We start from the raw sequence: 15,987 nt of genomic DNA, 5'->3' as shown, positions 1-15,987 counted from the left end.
CCATGCTTACTGAAGCCTTACAATCTGGTCTCTTGCCTTCAATCCTCCATCCCTATACTATTTCAGCAAACAAATCTGACTAGTGCAATTAGTAGATGCCATCTGTTTTGGCATCCTTTTTTCTATTTTTATTATATAGTCCATCTTTTTTTGTAATGTCTTTTGCAGAAAATCTGTGAAGTTTGAACGAACGGCCTTCCCAAGATGCACCGAATCTCTCAACTGATGTCGACCCCAGTAGCAAATAAATGTAGGAGAACTGCTATGCGTAATTATCTTTGGAACGATTAGACTTCTTTTTAGCAATTTCCTTGCTTTGATTTTGCTGATACTCAGACCATTAACCATCTGTCAGTAGCTTGTGCTTCTTAAATGCCAGTGTGCGTGTTGGCAATGATTTTGACTTCATCTCTTTCCTTGAGAGAAATGTGGCATTTTTTCTTCTTAGTAGAATAAAATAATCACCAAATTTAAGATGCCTGTGCATAAATGTGAAAAGAGATTGTTTATCAGCTACAGTTAAGATGCAAAACTGTCTAGAAAAAATGCTGAATGATTTTGATAGCTACTTTCAGAAAACAAGGGCGTTGTTAAAACGGTAGTGGTTTCACTGCTTCCTTCCTCTTGTTATTTTCTCCTTCAACCCCACTTCTAACTCTCTTTCACAAACCCACAATTTTCTCCTGACAAACCAACCAGCTCTATCCTGAAGGTGTAAATTTCTGTGCTTGTGTTGGGAAGTAATTGTCCCTGAAGGAATCAACTTTCACTGGGCCTAGCTCTAAGACTTACTGATTTGCATTGCTTTACGTTTCAAAATGCTGCACTAGAATTTAGTTCACTAAGCAGCTGAAACTCTCCCCAGACCAATGGCTACATCTGTAGCTAAGCTTGAATGGATGAATGGGTGCTCTCTAATAAAGATAGCTCACAGGCTTCATATATTGGAAAATCTTACAGATTAAGTTGTCTGATGTCTTCTGCTCACTACCTTACATTAGAAGTCTGTTTAAAAGCATTAACCTGGAAGAAACTGGGCAATGACTGAACTCCTCAGATTACTGCATAAGCTGCAATAATCAACACATTGGAAATTGATTGTAGTTTCCCCTAGCTTTACATGTGATGTTTTCTTCCTTTCCTAAGCTCTGTTTGGGGTTAGTGATTTAATTATTGTCAAATGCTGCACTAAGGAACTTCTGGAAGATGGTAGGGTGTACGAAGAGACAGAATAGGGAAATTCCTTTATCATTTTTTGTTTCCTGTAGGGACTTGAGGACAAGTTGTGTTAGGCTGATGTGTTGGATGTGTTCACTACTCTGCTGGGGGTGGACATCAGCTATTCACACACTTTTGGTCATACTTGTTGGTGAAATGTAAAACTTTCTCTTGTATTTTTTAATGCAGATTCTTCCAGGTCAGATAGTGAATGTGATAGAGAGCTGTCTCCTGAGTGCCTTTTTGCAAGGTAAGGTGTGAAGCTTTTCTCAACCATCAGATTCCTTTCCTGACTGTCTTATTGTGTCCTGGCTTAGAAATATCATTTTATCTATCATGCAGATTTTTTGGGCCTATATATCTCCAGTTCTATCTCAAAACAAAATGCAATCTTAATCCAGGAATAAAATCCCTTCTTTGGAACATGCCTGCATTTTAAGTGTAGAGAGGTGTAACTTATTTCTTTACTAAGTGGAGAAACTGTATTGAACACAATGGATGGGTACTTTTGCCCCTTCAGATGTTCTTTTAAATATGCTTTCCCATCTCATTTTATTATAAGAGCCACCATTCCATCAGTCCACTGGGTGGCCACATCTTATGCACCACTCCAACAAGTAGATTCTAGAATTTGTCAGTGGAGTGTCTGTTTTGCCACCCCATTTTTCTCTTTGATCTTCTGTCATCAGTCTCATTCTTTCCACAGGCATCCATTGAAATTTCTCCCCAGCGTTTGTCTTTTCTCTCTCTAGATTTGCCTGTGACTTCCTGGATGGTGACAGTTCTTTCGAATGCTGTTCCATAGATCCCTTGACAGGCTGCCATCATGCCTGCCGCAGGAGTCCCAGGCTCCTCACCAATGGCTACTACATCTGGACAGAGGACAGCTTCCTCTGTGACAGCGATGGGAACATCACCCTGAACCCCTCTCAGACCAGTGTTATGTACAAGGAGAACTTAGTTAGGTAAGCAGAGAAAATTGCATAACAGCAATTAAGTCCATCCATCATTCATCCATTCATCCACTCAATAATCATTTATAAGGAGCTCATTACTTGTTGAGACTGTGGGCATCAAAAAAGGAATCCGGGACAGGGATACCTAAGGTGAAAATGAAAATGAACTGAAGCAATCCAGATGCAGAGATATAGATATGTAGAATACAAATATGGTAGAGAGTAAAAGAGAGAAGTCTATACTTGTGAAAGAGGTAAAGGAGCTTCCTAGAGATGGTGGTGATTAAGTTGAGTCCTAGAAGATGGGTTATGTTAGATAAAATGAAGTGGGAAGTGGGGAGAAGGCACAGACATAGGGTGCTGAGAATCCTGGAATAGTTAGGGAAATGTACAAAGCTTGGCAAGGATAGACCCTGGGTGGGAAGGGAAGGGGAAGTCTGCAAGAACAAGGCTGAGCACATAAGAAAGGATGGGGTGGAGGGAGGTTACCATCATACTGAGACTGGATTTTATTCTGTAGATAAAGAGGAGCCAAGCAAAAACGATGTGATTTATATTTAAAAGTTAAAAATGATTGCAATGCAGAGATGGATGCGCGGGAGTGTATGTTTGTGTGTGTGTGTGTGTGTGTGTGTGTGTGTGTGTGTGTGTGTGTACATACGCACGCACTCCCACACCTATGTGCCCCAGTATTAAGGCTTAATCTCAGGACCTGGAACTTTTGCTTAGCTCATGGCTGGTGTTCTACCAGTTCAACCATAGCTCCGTTTCCTCCTTTTTGCTAGTTAATCTGAGATAAGCATCTCACAGATTTTTCTGCTTTGACTAGCTTCAAACCATGATCCTCAGAGGATTACATGTCTCTGGCACCCAGCTCGGAGGATTCTATATTGTGAAGAATTGTTCGGCACTCTGTAGGATATTTGCAGTATCTCTGGCTTGTACTACTCATCTGCCTGGGTAGAATTCCTTCCTTAGTATAACAGTAAAAGATAGGTCTCCAGAAATAATCAAATATTTCTTAAGGACCAGAATCACTTTGGCTGAGAATCATCAGCATAAGAATGCCCAAGGTTTACAGCAATCCATCTCAATACTGCGGGAAACCCAATCCAAAATGCATCTTCTGAGAGCAGCTGAGGACACCCCCGCAGGAGAGCAGAATGTTATAAAGGGAAAAGTGTCCCATTTCCTCTTTGCATTACTTGGCTTCAGTTCAGACTCCCTGCGTTTCTCACCAGTATAATGTGTTTAACACAGAGCTTCGCACAGGCCATACAGGCACCAACAAAGTTACTCTGTTTTGTGCTCGACTCGCCTCTCTGCCCTCAATCTGGGCCCTCCATGTCATCCTTTGTGCTTGAAAGTCTTTTGGAACGGCAAACCAAATCATGTCACCAACATTCATCTCCCCTCATCTCCATTTTGCTTTAATATTAAACTTTATGAGCTGTCTCCCCCTGTTTTGGTGGTACTAATTTTGAACCCAGGGCCTTACATGCTTTGTTGGCTTGCTTGGCTGGTGCTCTACCATCCAAGCACTTGAGGCATGTCTCCACTCCTATTTTTTGCTGGTTATTTTAGAAACAGAGTCATAAGGACATTTTTTTTTGTCCAGGAGACTTCAAATCATTCTCTGAGGTAACAGGCCTGAGCCACTGGAGCGAGCATGATCTGTCCCTTATACCTCTCCAGCCTTATCTCCAAGAATGCTCCAAGATCCAAGAAAGTCCCCTTTGTTTTTCCATTAGCATTGCCTTTCCAGTGCTCTCAAATCAGCCTCTTAGTAAGACTTGTAGGACATGTGTCCCCAACATGCCATGGAGCGCACAAGAGGCTATGGAGCTCCATTGTCTGGGGCTGCTAACCAGCTCTGTCATTTACTTTCTGGATGGCCTTAGCCAAGTAACTTAACCTTTTGGGCCTTGGTTTCCTGACATCAGAAATGAACAACAAAATGGTGAGACAAAGGATAAAGGGGGAACCAAGGCAACAGCGATACTCACAAGACACCATGTTGAAAATGATCAGTACAACTGGAGGGTGAAGTTGAGGGGAGGTAAAGGGGGAGTAAAATGAGGGAGAGGGTAACAAGTTCAACCAAAACTATACTCACTACCTTACTCATGTAACCACAACTGCTCTGTACATCATCGTGACAATAAAATTTAAATAAACACACGCACAGCAAGAATTAAATCGTTGACATCAAGATGTATTTTAAAATTAAAATACTAAAGATCCGAAGAAGTCTTTCTTACATTGAAACACAAAATAAACTAATTATAAAAAATGAGTAATAACAGTACCTATCTCATGCGACCATTTTAAGGGTGAGATGAGTTTGTCTATGTAACACACTGAGAAAGCTACCTGGCACAGAGTAAGGAACACATTAGATATATCTGTATTGTTCTTGCCATTCTCCAACAGTATCTCAGTATCCTTGATATTGACCCAACATCCCAGCACACAGCAGATTCTGAAGAAATATCTCTGGATTTCCCATAGTATGTGGATTTGGGGCATAAAAGACCATAGTCACAAATGCTACCCCAAATCTAAGCTATACCTCAACTCCAAGGCTACATACGCTCTCTTTTTGCTCTAACAAATGGAATTTATCCTTACAAAATAGTTCTAAACTAATCAAGAGACTAATTAAATCATTTATATGTTTAAAGAAAAGAAAACTGGTGCTCTACCAGTTCAACCATAGCTCCGTTTCCTGCTTTTTGCTGGTTAATCTGAGATAAGCATCTCACAGACTTTCTGCTTTGACTAGCTTCAAACCATGATCCTCAGAGGATTACATGTCTCTGGCACCCAACTCGGAGGATTCTATATTGTGAAGAATTGTTCGGCACACTGTAGGATATTTGCAGTATCTCTGGCTTGTACTACTCATCTGCCTGGGTAGTATTCCTTCCTTAGGATAACAGTAAAAGATAGGTCTTCAGAAATAATCTATGTATCAAGCCCTTCTCACCAGATTCTGTTTCAATTCTGCTACTTATTGTTCACTAGGCTACTTCCATTTCTTCCTAGAGTATTCCGAAAGAAAAAGAGAATCCGCCACACTCTTTCTTCTTTGTTCAACCCCAGAGCCTCTAAATCGTGGCTGGATGGAAGTACCTTCGATGATATAAATTCTTCCCCAAATGAGGAAAGCTGGCTGGAAGATGTCAGGAGGCCAGATATATATCATCACAATGAAAATGGTGAGTTTGAATCTCACTTCCTGTAGTGAAGCATACTTCCAAATGGGTAGTGTTGAGCATAGGGTTCTGGACCAGTTTCCAATCCACAGAGATTATCATCATTTTGATAAGAGAGAATAAAGCACTGACCCAGGTCTATCTGTGTCAAAAGCCTATACTGTACTCTTTGTCAGGAAGATTGTACTCTCCTTTTAGAAGTCAAATACAGAAGGTCCCTCTGTGTCCAGTCCCAAAGAACAAATTAGTAAGAGTCATATAGCATAATCATAATAATTTGAGTGTATAGTGTTTGTAGTTATATGCCTACTATTTTTCTCAAGCTGGTTCCTGGTAGAAAAAGTCAAGTACTACATTAAATTTTTTAATATTTTAATTTGCAGTAATTATTTTAAAATTCATGTGATCTTGCAAAATAATACATCCAGTTTTGCCCACAACTAACAATTTGTGCAAATACAGAACATCACCAAAAATTTTAAAGTGACATTGACACAAAGTTATGAAGACGCCATTGTGTGTCTGTTTGCACATGTGCACAAAAAGTACTAGACTTATTTTTAAAATAGAATAAGAGTTTGTTACGTGAAGAAACAATTCCTCAACATAACCAGATGGTTAATAAAACCAAGTATATTCCAGTTCTCCCGAATAACAAAGAAACACATGCAGGACCTGAAGAGAATGGGCTTGCAAAGATGGATGGTGATTGGCTAAATAACCAATGTGCCATGCTAGAGGTTGGGTTTTTATCTGATAAATTATGTATATTTTTACAGCACCTTAAGCTGCACCAGATTTGGTTGTTCAAAGTTACCTTTGTGGTAATGTGCAGTGAAGAATGGCTGGGGAAGAGTTAGTGGGAGCTCAGAAACAATTTCAAACCTGTATGTTAGGAATTGGTGTGGGAAACAGAAAGGAGGAAAGAGACTTAAGGAATATCTTTTGAGTTCAAAATGGCAGTCTCTGGGAATCACCAGAGACTGAAGATAGTAAGGCAAAGTGATGAGGAGAATGGTCTTTGGAGTTGGATGGGCCTGAATTCAAGTCCTTTTCCTATTTAAGTGTTCCTGGGAAGTTAATTAACCCCTCTGGTTCTCTGTATATTCATTTGTATGAACAGAAAAATAATAGCACAAAAGAATTCCTATGAGAATGAAACAAGGGAAATTCATTAAAAAGTACCATCAGAGCACAGGACTGGTATCGTGTGTAATACCTATTAGCTCTACAAAAATAAAAACAGAAGAAAGGTACAGATTAAAGTCAGGGAAAGAAACAATGAATCCCATTTTATATGGGTGGTATTTGAGGTGTTTATGGGACCTAGGAAGATAACCAGTCAAAATTGGTAAACCAGACAAGGAAATTCATGAGCAAGAAAGGATCCAGAGATACCAATTTAGAAGCCAACCTGAGAAACAGGAATGGTTTCTGGAGTAAAAAAATCTACCTATGTGCAATAAGTAAGTTAGCAAAGAGAAGCATAGAGCAAAAAATTTCAGCGTATTGAACTGAAGACTAAGAACAAGTGTTTTCCAATTAATAGTAATGAGCTTTATAGATCAACACTAACCAAGACCATAATATGATATATTATTGCAAAGTCCCAGAACCGTCAGGAGGTTTATTATGCCTATCCCCACTTTCTAGGGCAGGAGGCTAAGGCAGATCAGATACTTCCCATGCAACCTTCCCATGCAAGGACAGGATCCAACTTTAGTATGTGCTGCTAAGCCCTATGCTATATTGGGAAAAGGCTCTGGGACAGAGGACCCTAGACTCCAGAGAGAAGACAGTACAAAGAAACAGCTAGTGGTATCCATATTGAGTAAGATTAATCTAGATATTCCATAGCCTTTGGGGAGTTTCAGGAGGAGGGAGGGATGGAAATTCTGCATGGGATCTCTACTGAGAAGACAAAAAGAGAGGTCATCTTGCTGACTCAGCATCCCCAACAGATTGGTGCAAATACTTACATTAATCAGAAATACTTGCTATGTTTTCATTGCCACATTTGGGATAGCCTCAAAGTAGGCAATCCAACGTTGAACACTTTCTAATCTCAGGACATTTTAATCACCCTCAAAGTGAAAGCCTATTCTCATTAGCTGTCATCCCTCATTCCCTGTCACCCCCAAACAATCATTAACCTACACTCTATCTCTATTGATCTGCCCATTTCAGACTGTCATTTTTAAAAATTATTAATGTAGAATTGACAAATAAAAACTATATATATGTGTGTGTGTGTTGTGAACAATGTGATGATCTGAATTATGTAAATACACTGAGAAATGGTTATGTCAAGCTAACATATATCCATTAACATATTAACATATATTAACACATATCTATCACCTCCATGTACTCGAAGATTTTCCTGTGGGAATATTTTAGTTGCTCTGTTACCAAATTTCAAGTGTATAATGTATTATTGATATCTGTAATCTCCATGCTGTGTGACCTTGTTGACCTCTTTGATGGAAACTTACATCATTTGACTAGAATCTATCTTCCCATCCCCACCCCTACCTACTCCATTCTTTGGGAGGTTGTCTCGTTTCTCATTGGCTAATGCTGTTTATGCCTGCCACTCAAATGCTTATTCAAGTTTCCATCTGGCCATTCTAGGTTAGCTTTCTAAAGCAAATTTCTTCTCAGGTCTCAAGCAGTGTTTCCCCAAATGCTGATGGAGTTGAAGATGGTTTGGGGACCCAACAGAAATGAGCATTGTTAATTACACAATGAGAAAAATTAGGCCCCTCTTCAGATCCTTTGAGAATCCTGATAGGATCAAGAAGACCTGCTCAGTATAGAACTCAGTAGATTTTGATTCCCAAACACTTGCTATTTTTCCTTTTGTTTAAGTAAAGTTCTTTTTAGCAAAGAATGGTCTCAGAGAAGCTACAACAGTTACACAGCATAAATAGAAGGTTGTATTTTCACTGTATTTACTTTTAAACATTTCTTCTCTCTTTAGAACATTGAAATAATTTATATAAAGACTCCTTTAAAATAAAAGTATAAAAGGTGGTCCTTTGAAAAAAAATATTCAGTGACTAAGAAGAATTAAGTTTCTGGTATAGCAAAGATGGGGGAAACCATACTTGATGACTAAACTTTAGGAAAATGATTCCAAAGGCAATGTTTCTTATATTTGGAAATTAACATTTACTTTTGCCATAGTTGCCTCTTCCAAATATGTCCAAACAAACTTTAAAGCAGTTGGACCACAGTGGAGCTGCACGTGCATGAGGTTTCTTATTAAAATTCTCATGGTTGTCAAATATCTTCTAAATATATAACAAATCAAACCACCCGGCTCCAAAATCAGTAATTAGTCAACCTGGATATGCCCAGGCTTTAGAAATCTCTCATCTCCGCTGTCAGCTATAATCAACCGTTCCTCAGACTTCTTATTTTCCTGATTTACCCGAGACTCCGTGACTTTTATCAGCAAGTTATTTTTTTTCTGGAAATATAGCCTAGTTGGAAGATTCCTGAAGAATTCAGAATTAAATTGTTTTGCTGTTTTCTCTCTGCGAAATGGATGCAATCAAACACTACTTCCCTCGATTTTCTCCCTAGCTTCATTTTCTTTTTAGGAGAGAGAGGGTTTTTTTGCCTACTTGATTTGTCCTCAGTTCACCCCTTCCCCAGCTGTGTGAAGACACCTTTCTCATCAGCAGCAATCCAGTCTTTAGACAGGGCATTTCACAGCTCCTCAAACCCTACTACTGTAATAGCAGGATGTGTTCCCAGAGTCTGTAAGTCATTCTCAAAGAGATTAGAGAATTCTTACAGAGAAGTCTGAAGGCAAGCTTCCATAAGCTCTAATCCTGCCAGCCCCAGGACAGGCCCATCACCGTGCTTGTAGTCCCAGGTTTTCTCTAAAGCAATAACTCTCCCATGATTTTCTTTGTTAAGTAGTTTTGATGGTAACAGCTACTCATGGGTTTGGGCTTCTCAGTACAAACAGCAATAATGTACTTTACATGCCAGGTATGGAAAGTCTCTGAAAAATACAGAACTGACCTATTTTGACAGAAGCAAACTACTCTGAATTTAAAGAAATCAAGTGAAACAACATGAAATTAATGTCCTTAAATGTAATACAATCAAAGTTATTATTGTTATTTGTTGTTGCCAGTCAAGGAAATTGGGAGTTGGGGCCAAATCATGACCTTTCAGAGATGAAAAAAAAAAATCTTTGGTCATTTTTTAATCTTAGGGATTGTAGTTTCTGTGTTTAATGTCATCTCTTCTTCCTAGAAATTCTGTATAAAATTTCCAATACTCCACATAGAATACACTTCTTTTTTGCCAATCCTGAGGCTTACCTTTGGCGTGGGCACGGTCCCTGAGCATCTTTTGCTCAAGGCTAGCACTTTACCCCTTGAGCCACAGCACCACTTCTGGCCTTTTCTGATTATGTGGTATTGAGGAATTGAACCCAGGACTTCCTGCATGCCAGGCAAGCACTCTACCTCTAAGCCACATCCCAGCCCCAAATAGACCAATTTTCCTTTTTGTTTTTTGGTGGGGATTTTTTGTTTGTTTGTTTGTTTTGGGTTGTGGGCTTAAACTCAGGGCCTGGGCACTGTCCCTGAGCTCTTTTGCTCAAGGCTAGTGCTCTACCTCTTGGAGCCACAGCACCACTTCCACAGCTTTTTATTTTCATCCAGTTTTCAATGACAAAGCTCTACATTCCATCCAGGCAGCTTGAGGAGACAGCACAGGATCTTACTATTGTCACAGTCTTGTCTACCTCTTCCCAGCCTCTCCTGCATATCTACTCAGCCATGGAAGTTCCCAGTTTTTCCTCATTTCCTTATTAATTTGGCTATCTAGTTTTTTCATTTTTAAATAGCTCCAATAAGATATGATTAAAATACAAGAATTACACATATTAAATGTTGGCAATTTGATGAGTTGTACATGTGCCCCTTGTGATACCATCACTACTACCATCAAGATAATGATCATATCTAATATTCCCCAATGGTTCTTTGTGCAGTGTATCTGTAAGAACACTTAACATGTGTGTTACTTTCTTAACTGAATACCGTCTCATTAACTGTGCAAGATGCTGTACAGCAACTCTTTGGAATTCATCCATTTAACATAATTAAAAGTCTGCATTTCCCATTTTTCCTAAGCCTTGCCTTCCCAGATCTTGGCAAGGCTATTATATTTCCTGTTTTTATGTGTTTAGTTATTTAGATCCTCCTAGGAGTGACCTACATGGTATTTGTGCTTCTGTGGCTGGCTTATTTTGTTTAACACACTGTCTGATGGGTAAGTTTATGTTTCATGTGGGAGAAGTTCCTTCTTTATTTAAGGGGAACGACATTCTATTGTGTGCATATCCCCAAATTCTTTACCCATTCATCCCAGGATTTTGTCTACCACATGTGTGCTGCAGTTACTGTTGATTCAGGACCTTCTCTTAGGTGTGGTCCTTAGTAGATGATTTGCATATTCCATGTTCTGCCTCTTTCTTTCTCTATGGCAACAGCAAGGATGCTTCCATAGACTGCTGTGTCATATGGCCACAAGTTATTGGTAGAATGAGGTTAGGGAGGAACCTAGAGACTTGGCAGGAATTCCCCAGCCAAAGGCTAGTCAGTTTCCATTGTGCATAGGGCCACTGGCAGACTGAGTCCTCAAGCTGGACAATGATGCCATTCTGCTCCCTCAGCAACTTAGTCTCAGGTCTTTTCAATCTTCCACAGGGCTCAAAACTGACTGAATAGCTCCATGTTTACTGTTACTCAATTATAACAGACTCAGATTAGCCTTTAGCCTACAAACCTGCCTTAACCACCACCCCCCTCATAACTCTCCATTCAGTCACATAGTAAGTCTAGTGAGTGCTCACTAGGGGCTAGCTAGGTACTAAGACAGATGGCATGACCTGTTTCTTGAGAAGTTTTTCAGTCTAGTGAGGGAGATGATACAGTAAAAATCATAAAAATTAGCTGGACACTGGTGTCTCATGCCTATAACCCCAGCTACTCAGGAGGCTGAGATCTGAGGACCATGGTTTGATGCCCACTGGGGCAGGAAAGTCCATGAGATTCTAAAACAGAAGTGGTGCTGTAGCTCAAAGTGGTAGAGCCCTAGCCTTGAACAGAAACAGAGCCCAGGCCCAGAGTTCAAGCTTTATGACTGATAAGAAAAAAAATCGTACCAATTACCCATCATTTAATCTCTATTTACACAATCATTTTATAAAAGCATTTATTATGATTCTATGCAGGTAGAGAGGAGGGTGTTTGGACAAGAGCAGGCACAACCAGGAAAAACAGACACATCTCCCTTTTGTCACCATTTCCCAGAGCTCCAATGTTCATGTTCCAGCGTTCCAGCCAGAACCATCTCACAAGTCTCCCTCTAGCCATGCAGAGCCTGAGCTCCCATGATGCCTCACAGACTGAGGTCTTGAGACCTCTGCATCCTCCTCCTTCTTCCCTCACCTCCTCCTCTGCCTGGTCTATTCTCTTCCTGCCATTTTCTAAAAGAACTGCTACTCATCCTCCACATTTCCATTTCATCACTGCCTCCTCTGTGAAGCCTCCCCAGATTTTCAAAGACAGACACACACACGCCTTCCTAAACTTCCACCCGATGACCTGGGTGAGTTCTCATCACAACAATGGCCTCATGGCCTTCGCATCGCTCTCTCGTTTGCCTGTGTCTCCTCCAGAAGCAGGATGCAGCAGATGTAATTGGATTGGTCTCCCCCAGCTCCTTGCACAGGGCCATGTGGGCAATGAATGCACTGAAAAATAAATAGATCTCCCTGCCCTATGCCCTTGAGGTGTTTGTCTTCACATCTATTCTTGCTGCAGTTGCCAGAATTTTCTGGCTTAGCATCTTCTCTGGGGTGTCGCTATGGCCTGCCACAGTCCATGTCTTTCATTAGTCATTTTATGCTCCAGATGTCCCCCACCGGCTATCCAAGTGAGAAAGCCTTGCTATTTATTAAGGAGGGCTGCTCAGATTTCCCAGACAGTTCCTGTTGAAATGTCTACAACATGCTACAAAAAGTCTTCTGGATTCCCTCAGCTCTTCCTGTGTCTTTCGTTGTTTTTGGTACTAACCCCTTGGCTATTACCTGCTTCATTTCCAGTGTGTGTTTCCTGGAGATCCTTGTGCAGTGAATAATCAGTTTTGCAAGGGGACGGTGGCAGTGGTAACAGTCCTTTTCTTCCCTTTGGATGCTTTCTTCAAGAAGGCACCTTGTCATATAGTACACTAAATGGACCATATTTGATAAACCTTGTACCTTGAGGTGTTTAGAAACAGGACAAGTCTTTTATGGTAGGGCAATATCCTCTATGCTCAATTCAAAGGAAAACGATCCCCTTTCCAAGGTTGGATAACAAGCTCCTTTTATGCTAGAGTTGAAAATTGTTGAGCACTCCTTTTCCATTTCAAGCCAGCCTTTAATAACTTACCAGTGCCCTCCTACCCCCACCAAGCCACCTGGCCATCTGCTGATAACTCTATTTATTACCATGATTATTGCTTTTGTTTCTCCCCCACCATACTGTATTTCAAGTGTCTACATTTGTCCTTGTCCCATTTAATTATCACAACAAAACTGAAAAATGGAAACTGTTGTCCTATTTTGTAGATGAGGAAACCTGGGGTCAGATAATTAAGCAAAGTGCCTGTATTACGCTTACTATGATTTACAATCTGAAGAGTAAATAGACGGGACAACTTGATCGAAGAACATTCATGTACAGATATATCACAATGAACTGTGTTGAAAATTTAATATGCACTAATTTTTAAAGACGCAAACAGTAAAAATAAAAACCCAAATACCAAACAGAAATGGTCTGGTCTTTCTGAAGCCCAAGTGTTTGCAGCTTCCCCAAACCACCTTTTTTAAAAAAAAAATGCTATCTGTTTACATCCAAAGAGCAGTCTCTTTATTACTGCTTCCTTCTGGTGACTGTCATGTGCACAGACTTATAACCTAAGATTTTAACCTCCTTTGGCAAAATATCTGGGTTTTCTACGTTGTATCCTTCCCATCTCTCTGGATGGCTTACAATGGATGGATTTGGTAAGTATCTGTCAAATATTTAGATAACTTGAGCATTTCTTTTAGTGATAAATCCAAAATTCATGTGGATCTTAGCACTAATGGTCTTAGTTAGATAAAAAAAAAAAACAAAAAGATTGTATGGATTAAAAATAATTTTACAAGTCTATTTCAGCATTTCTCCAAGGTAAAAAGATGTTAGGACAATTTCCTCAAACACTACATCCACTGCTCAAAGCTTGAAGATGCCCCCAAGCATCTGCTAGTCTAGAGTTCTCTTTTCCTGTATTGCTGTATTTATTTTCCTTGCCCATGGGTGATTATCTTCTTGGACAGTTTGTAACTTTGGCTTGTGGCCTCATCTTCCTTGAGCTTTCTCTGTGGGAAGCTGCACAGCTTAAGTTGGAAGAGTTTCTCAATTGCCTTTTTTGCTGACATCACAGGGCTACTATAAACCTCAGACTTTTTATGAATATCAGATTCTCAGATTAGTACAGATTTTAGCCTATCCTAATAACCATTTTAAAAAAATCTTAGGAGAGACAGTTCATTCTTTTTCCCTGAATTACTGAACATTCTTTTGCTGTTTGACCTAACTTTTTTTTTCCACTCATCTGAGCAGCTTTAACCACAGTTCTTGTTTAGAATTCTGAATTTCCTTGGTTTGCCCCCATAGGAATGTCCTTTTCTCTTGAGCTTCATAGTTAAAAATATTGGATATGTGCCATCTTTTAGATATTAGTCCAGGAAACATCTGCATCCCATACAAAAATTCTTCCTACTATCTATGAGTGGATCAAATTTAATTATCTCTGCCTCAAGTTGTTATCTAAGGTCATACATGGGAATAAAGTTAGGCCCTTCAGTAGATATCACAAGGACCAGCAAAGATAAAACCTAGAGAATGGTTACATGCTAGATGAACCAAATCAGAGACATGCAGAGAGTCTGAGCTGTAAAGCTAAACTTGCATGTAGCTGAGGGATATTCTCAACATGCATCCTTTCTAATAAAATCCAATCAAGATGATGATAAAATAGTATTCCTTGATGAGCTCATGTTGAAGACACCAGTTATTACTCTGGAGTTACCTTGGCATATTTGAAACTTTGTGATATATGGTTATTAGATGAACTAGCTTGTTTTATGGAAGGAGTATTAGATTAATGTTAGGGATATCATAGAATTAATACCGATTCATGAAACTATGTATACATTAAACAGCCTCTTTGAATCAAATAACAAAGAAGATATTTAGTGTACAGTATTTTAGCCAGTATGTATTTTATGGAGGGAGGCCTTCCTAATGATACCTGTCACAAGCTATTCTCCCACTCTGTTTCTTATGAAACTATAAGCTGCATGTGAGCAGAGGTGACGTCTGTCTAATCTACTATTGCTCTTTAGAAGTGCAGCCAGTTCCTGATACATAGTCACATTCAATCAAGGTTGAATCAGTGAAGTAGCTGGCTTTACTATGATGATGAATGATATAAATATGTGAGGTTCATCTACTCACCACACATCCTTCACCCAACATCACATGGGGATTAAGTGTCCTTCTCTACATGATACCATTTCATGACATTCTTCCAGAGTCACTTGGATTTCATTATATGTCAAAATGATATACTTTGTTAACCATATACAAATGCTGCATGACTGTGTGATCTCTGCTTCTCTTTCTCAGGCATGCTCCATCACACTTCTGCCTGCAGTGTGCATTCTCCGCTCTTCAGGTGTGAAGTCAATGGCTTCCATGACTGAACTTCAAGGTGTATTTCTAGCTTCACCTTCCCCTAGGCTCCTTTGAGTTGCTTTAATTCTGACCAGATGGCATTCGGCTACCTTCACTAAACTTTCAGTCTCTGACCATTGCTTATCTCTGCACCAAAGACCTTTTTGTTCAGCCTTTGAGGGTGAGGACCAATGGAAATACCATCACATCCAGAAATCCTACTATTGCATTGAAACAGTGGATCGGGGTTGCTATTTGAGTTATTAAGACCAAGCATTGAGCAGTTACAAAACACATTCCTTCCCCCTCCCCCGTCTCTCTCTATGTCTCTCTGTGTCTCTCTGTGTCTTTCTGTCTCTCTCTGTCTGTCTCTGTCTCTGTCTGTCTGTCTCTGTCTCTGTCTCTGTCTCTGTCTCTGCCTCTGCCTCTCTCTCTCTCTCTCTCTCTCTCTCTCTCTCTCACACACACACACACACACACACACACACACACACACACACTTACAGAATGAGCACTTCTGCTTTTCCAGGAGATAATTTTGACTGTCCTCCAGCTGAGGAGTGGGAGTTGGAGAAGCTTGGAGAGGCTGTGGAAGCCTCCTCCTCAAGCCGCCTCCTATCACAGCAGCTCAGAGAAATCTCCCAGGACACCCCTCTTCAGCCTCTTAGGAGAGCATCTGAACACTTCCAAGAGAACATTCTGGATCATTCAAGTGAGTTATTTTAAATCTTTGTCACACCCACTGATTTCCTTCCTTTCGGTGCCTGAGAATGACATAGCATAGCAGTGACT

General features: G+C 40.1%; 1 protein-coding gene across 5 annotated transcripts in view; it reads left to right on the top strand.

The window, feature by feature from the left end:
* Positions 1 to 15,987, top strand: part of Tmem71 (transmembrane protein 71) — a 28,956-nt gene that overhangs the window by 1,504 nt on the left and 11,465 nt on the right. For 3 of the 5 annotated variants that reach the window (XM_042699982.1, XM_042699981.1, XM_042699977.1), the window contains exons 2-6: positions 169 to 250; positions 1,408 to 1,468; positions 1,971 to 2,183; positions 5,223 to 5,395; positions 15,725 to 15,907. In XM_042699982.1, coding sequence (XP_042555916.1) covers positions 205 to 250; positions 1,408 to 1,468; positions 1,971 to 2,183; positions 5,223 to 5,395; positions 15,725 to 15,907 — 676 coding nt within the window. In that variant the 5' untranslated portion in view covers positions 169 to 204. The remainder of the gene's footprint in view (positions 1 to 168; positions 251 to 1,407; positions 1,469 to 1,970; positions 2,184 to 5,222; positions 5,396 to 15,724; positions 15,908 to 15,987) is intronic. The other 2 variants (XM_042699979.1, XM_042699978.1) reach the window with 2 other exon arrangements.

Source organism: Dipodomys spectabilis, unplaced genomic scaffold (assembly GCF_019054845.1).
Source record: "Dipodomys spectabilis isolate Male_0828 unplaced genomic scaffold, ASM1905484v1 ptg000264l, whole genome shotgun sequence".
In the NCBI taxonomy this organism is placed as follows: Eukaryota; Metazoa; Chordata; class Mammalia; order Rodentia; family Heteromyidae; genus Dipodomys; species Dipodomys spectabilis.
This window is presented reverse-complemented; position numbering and strand designations above follow the sequence as displayed.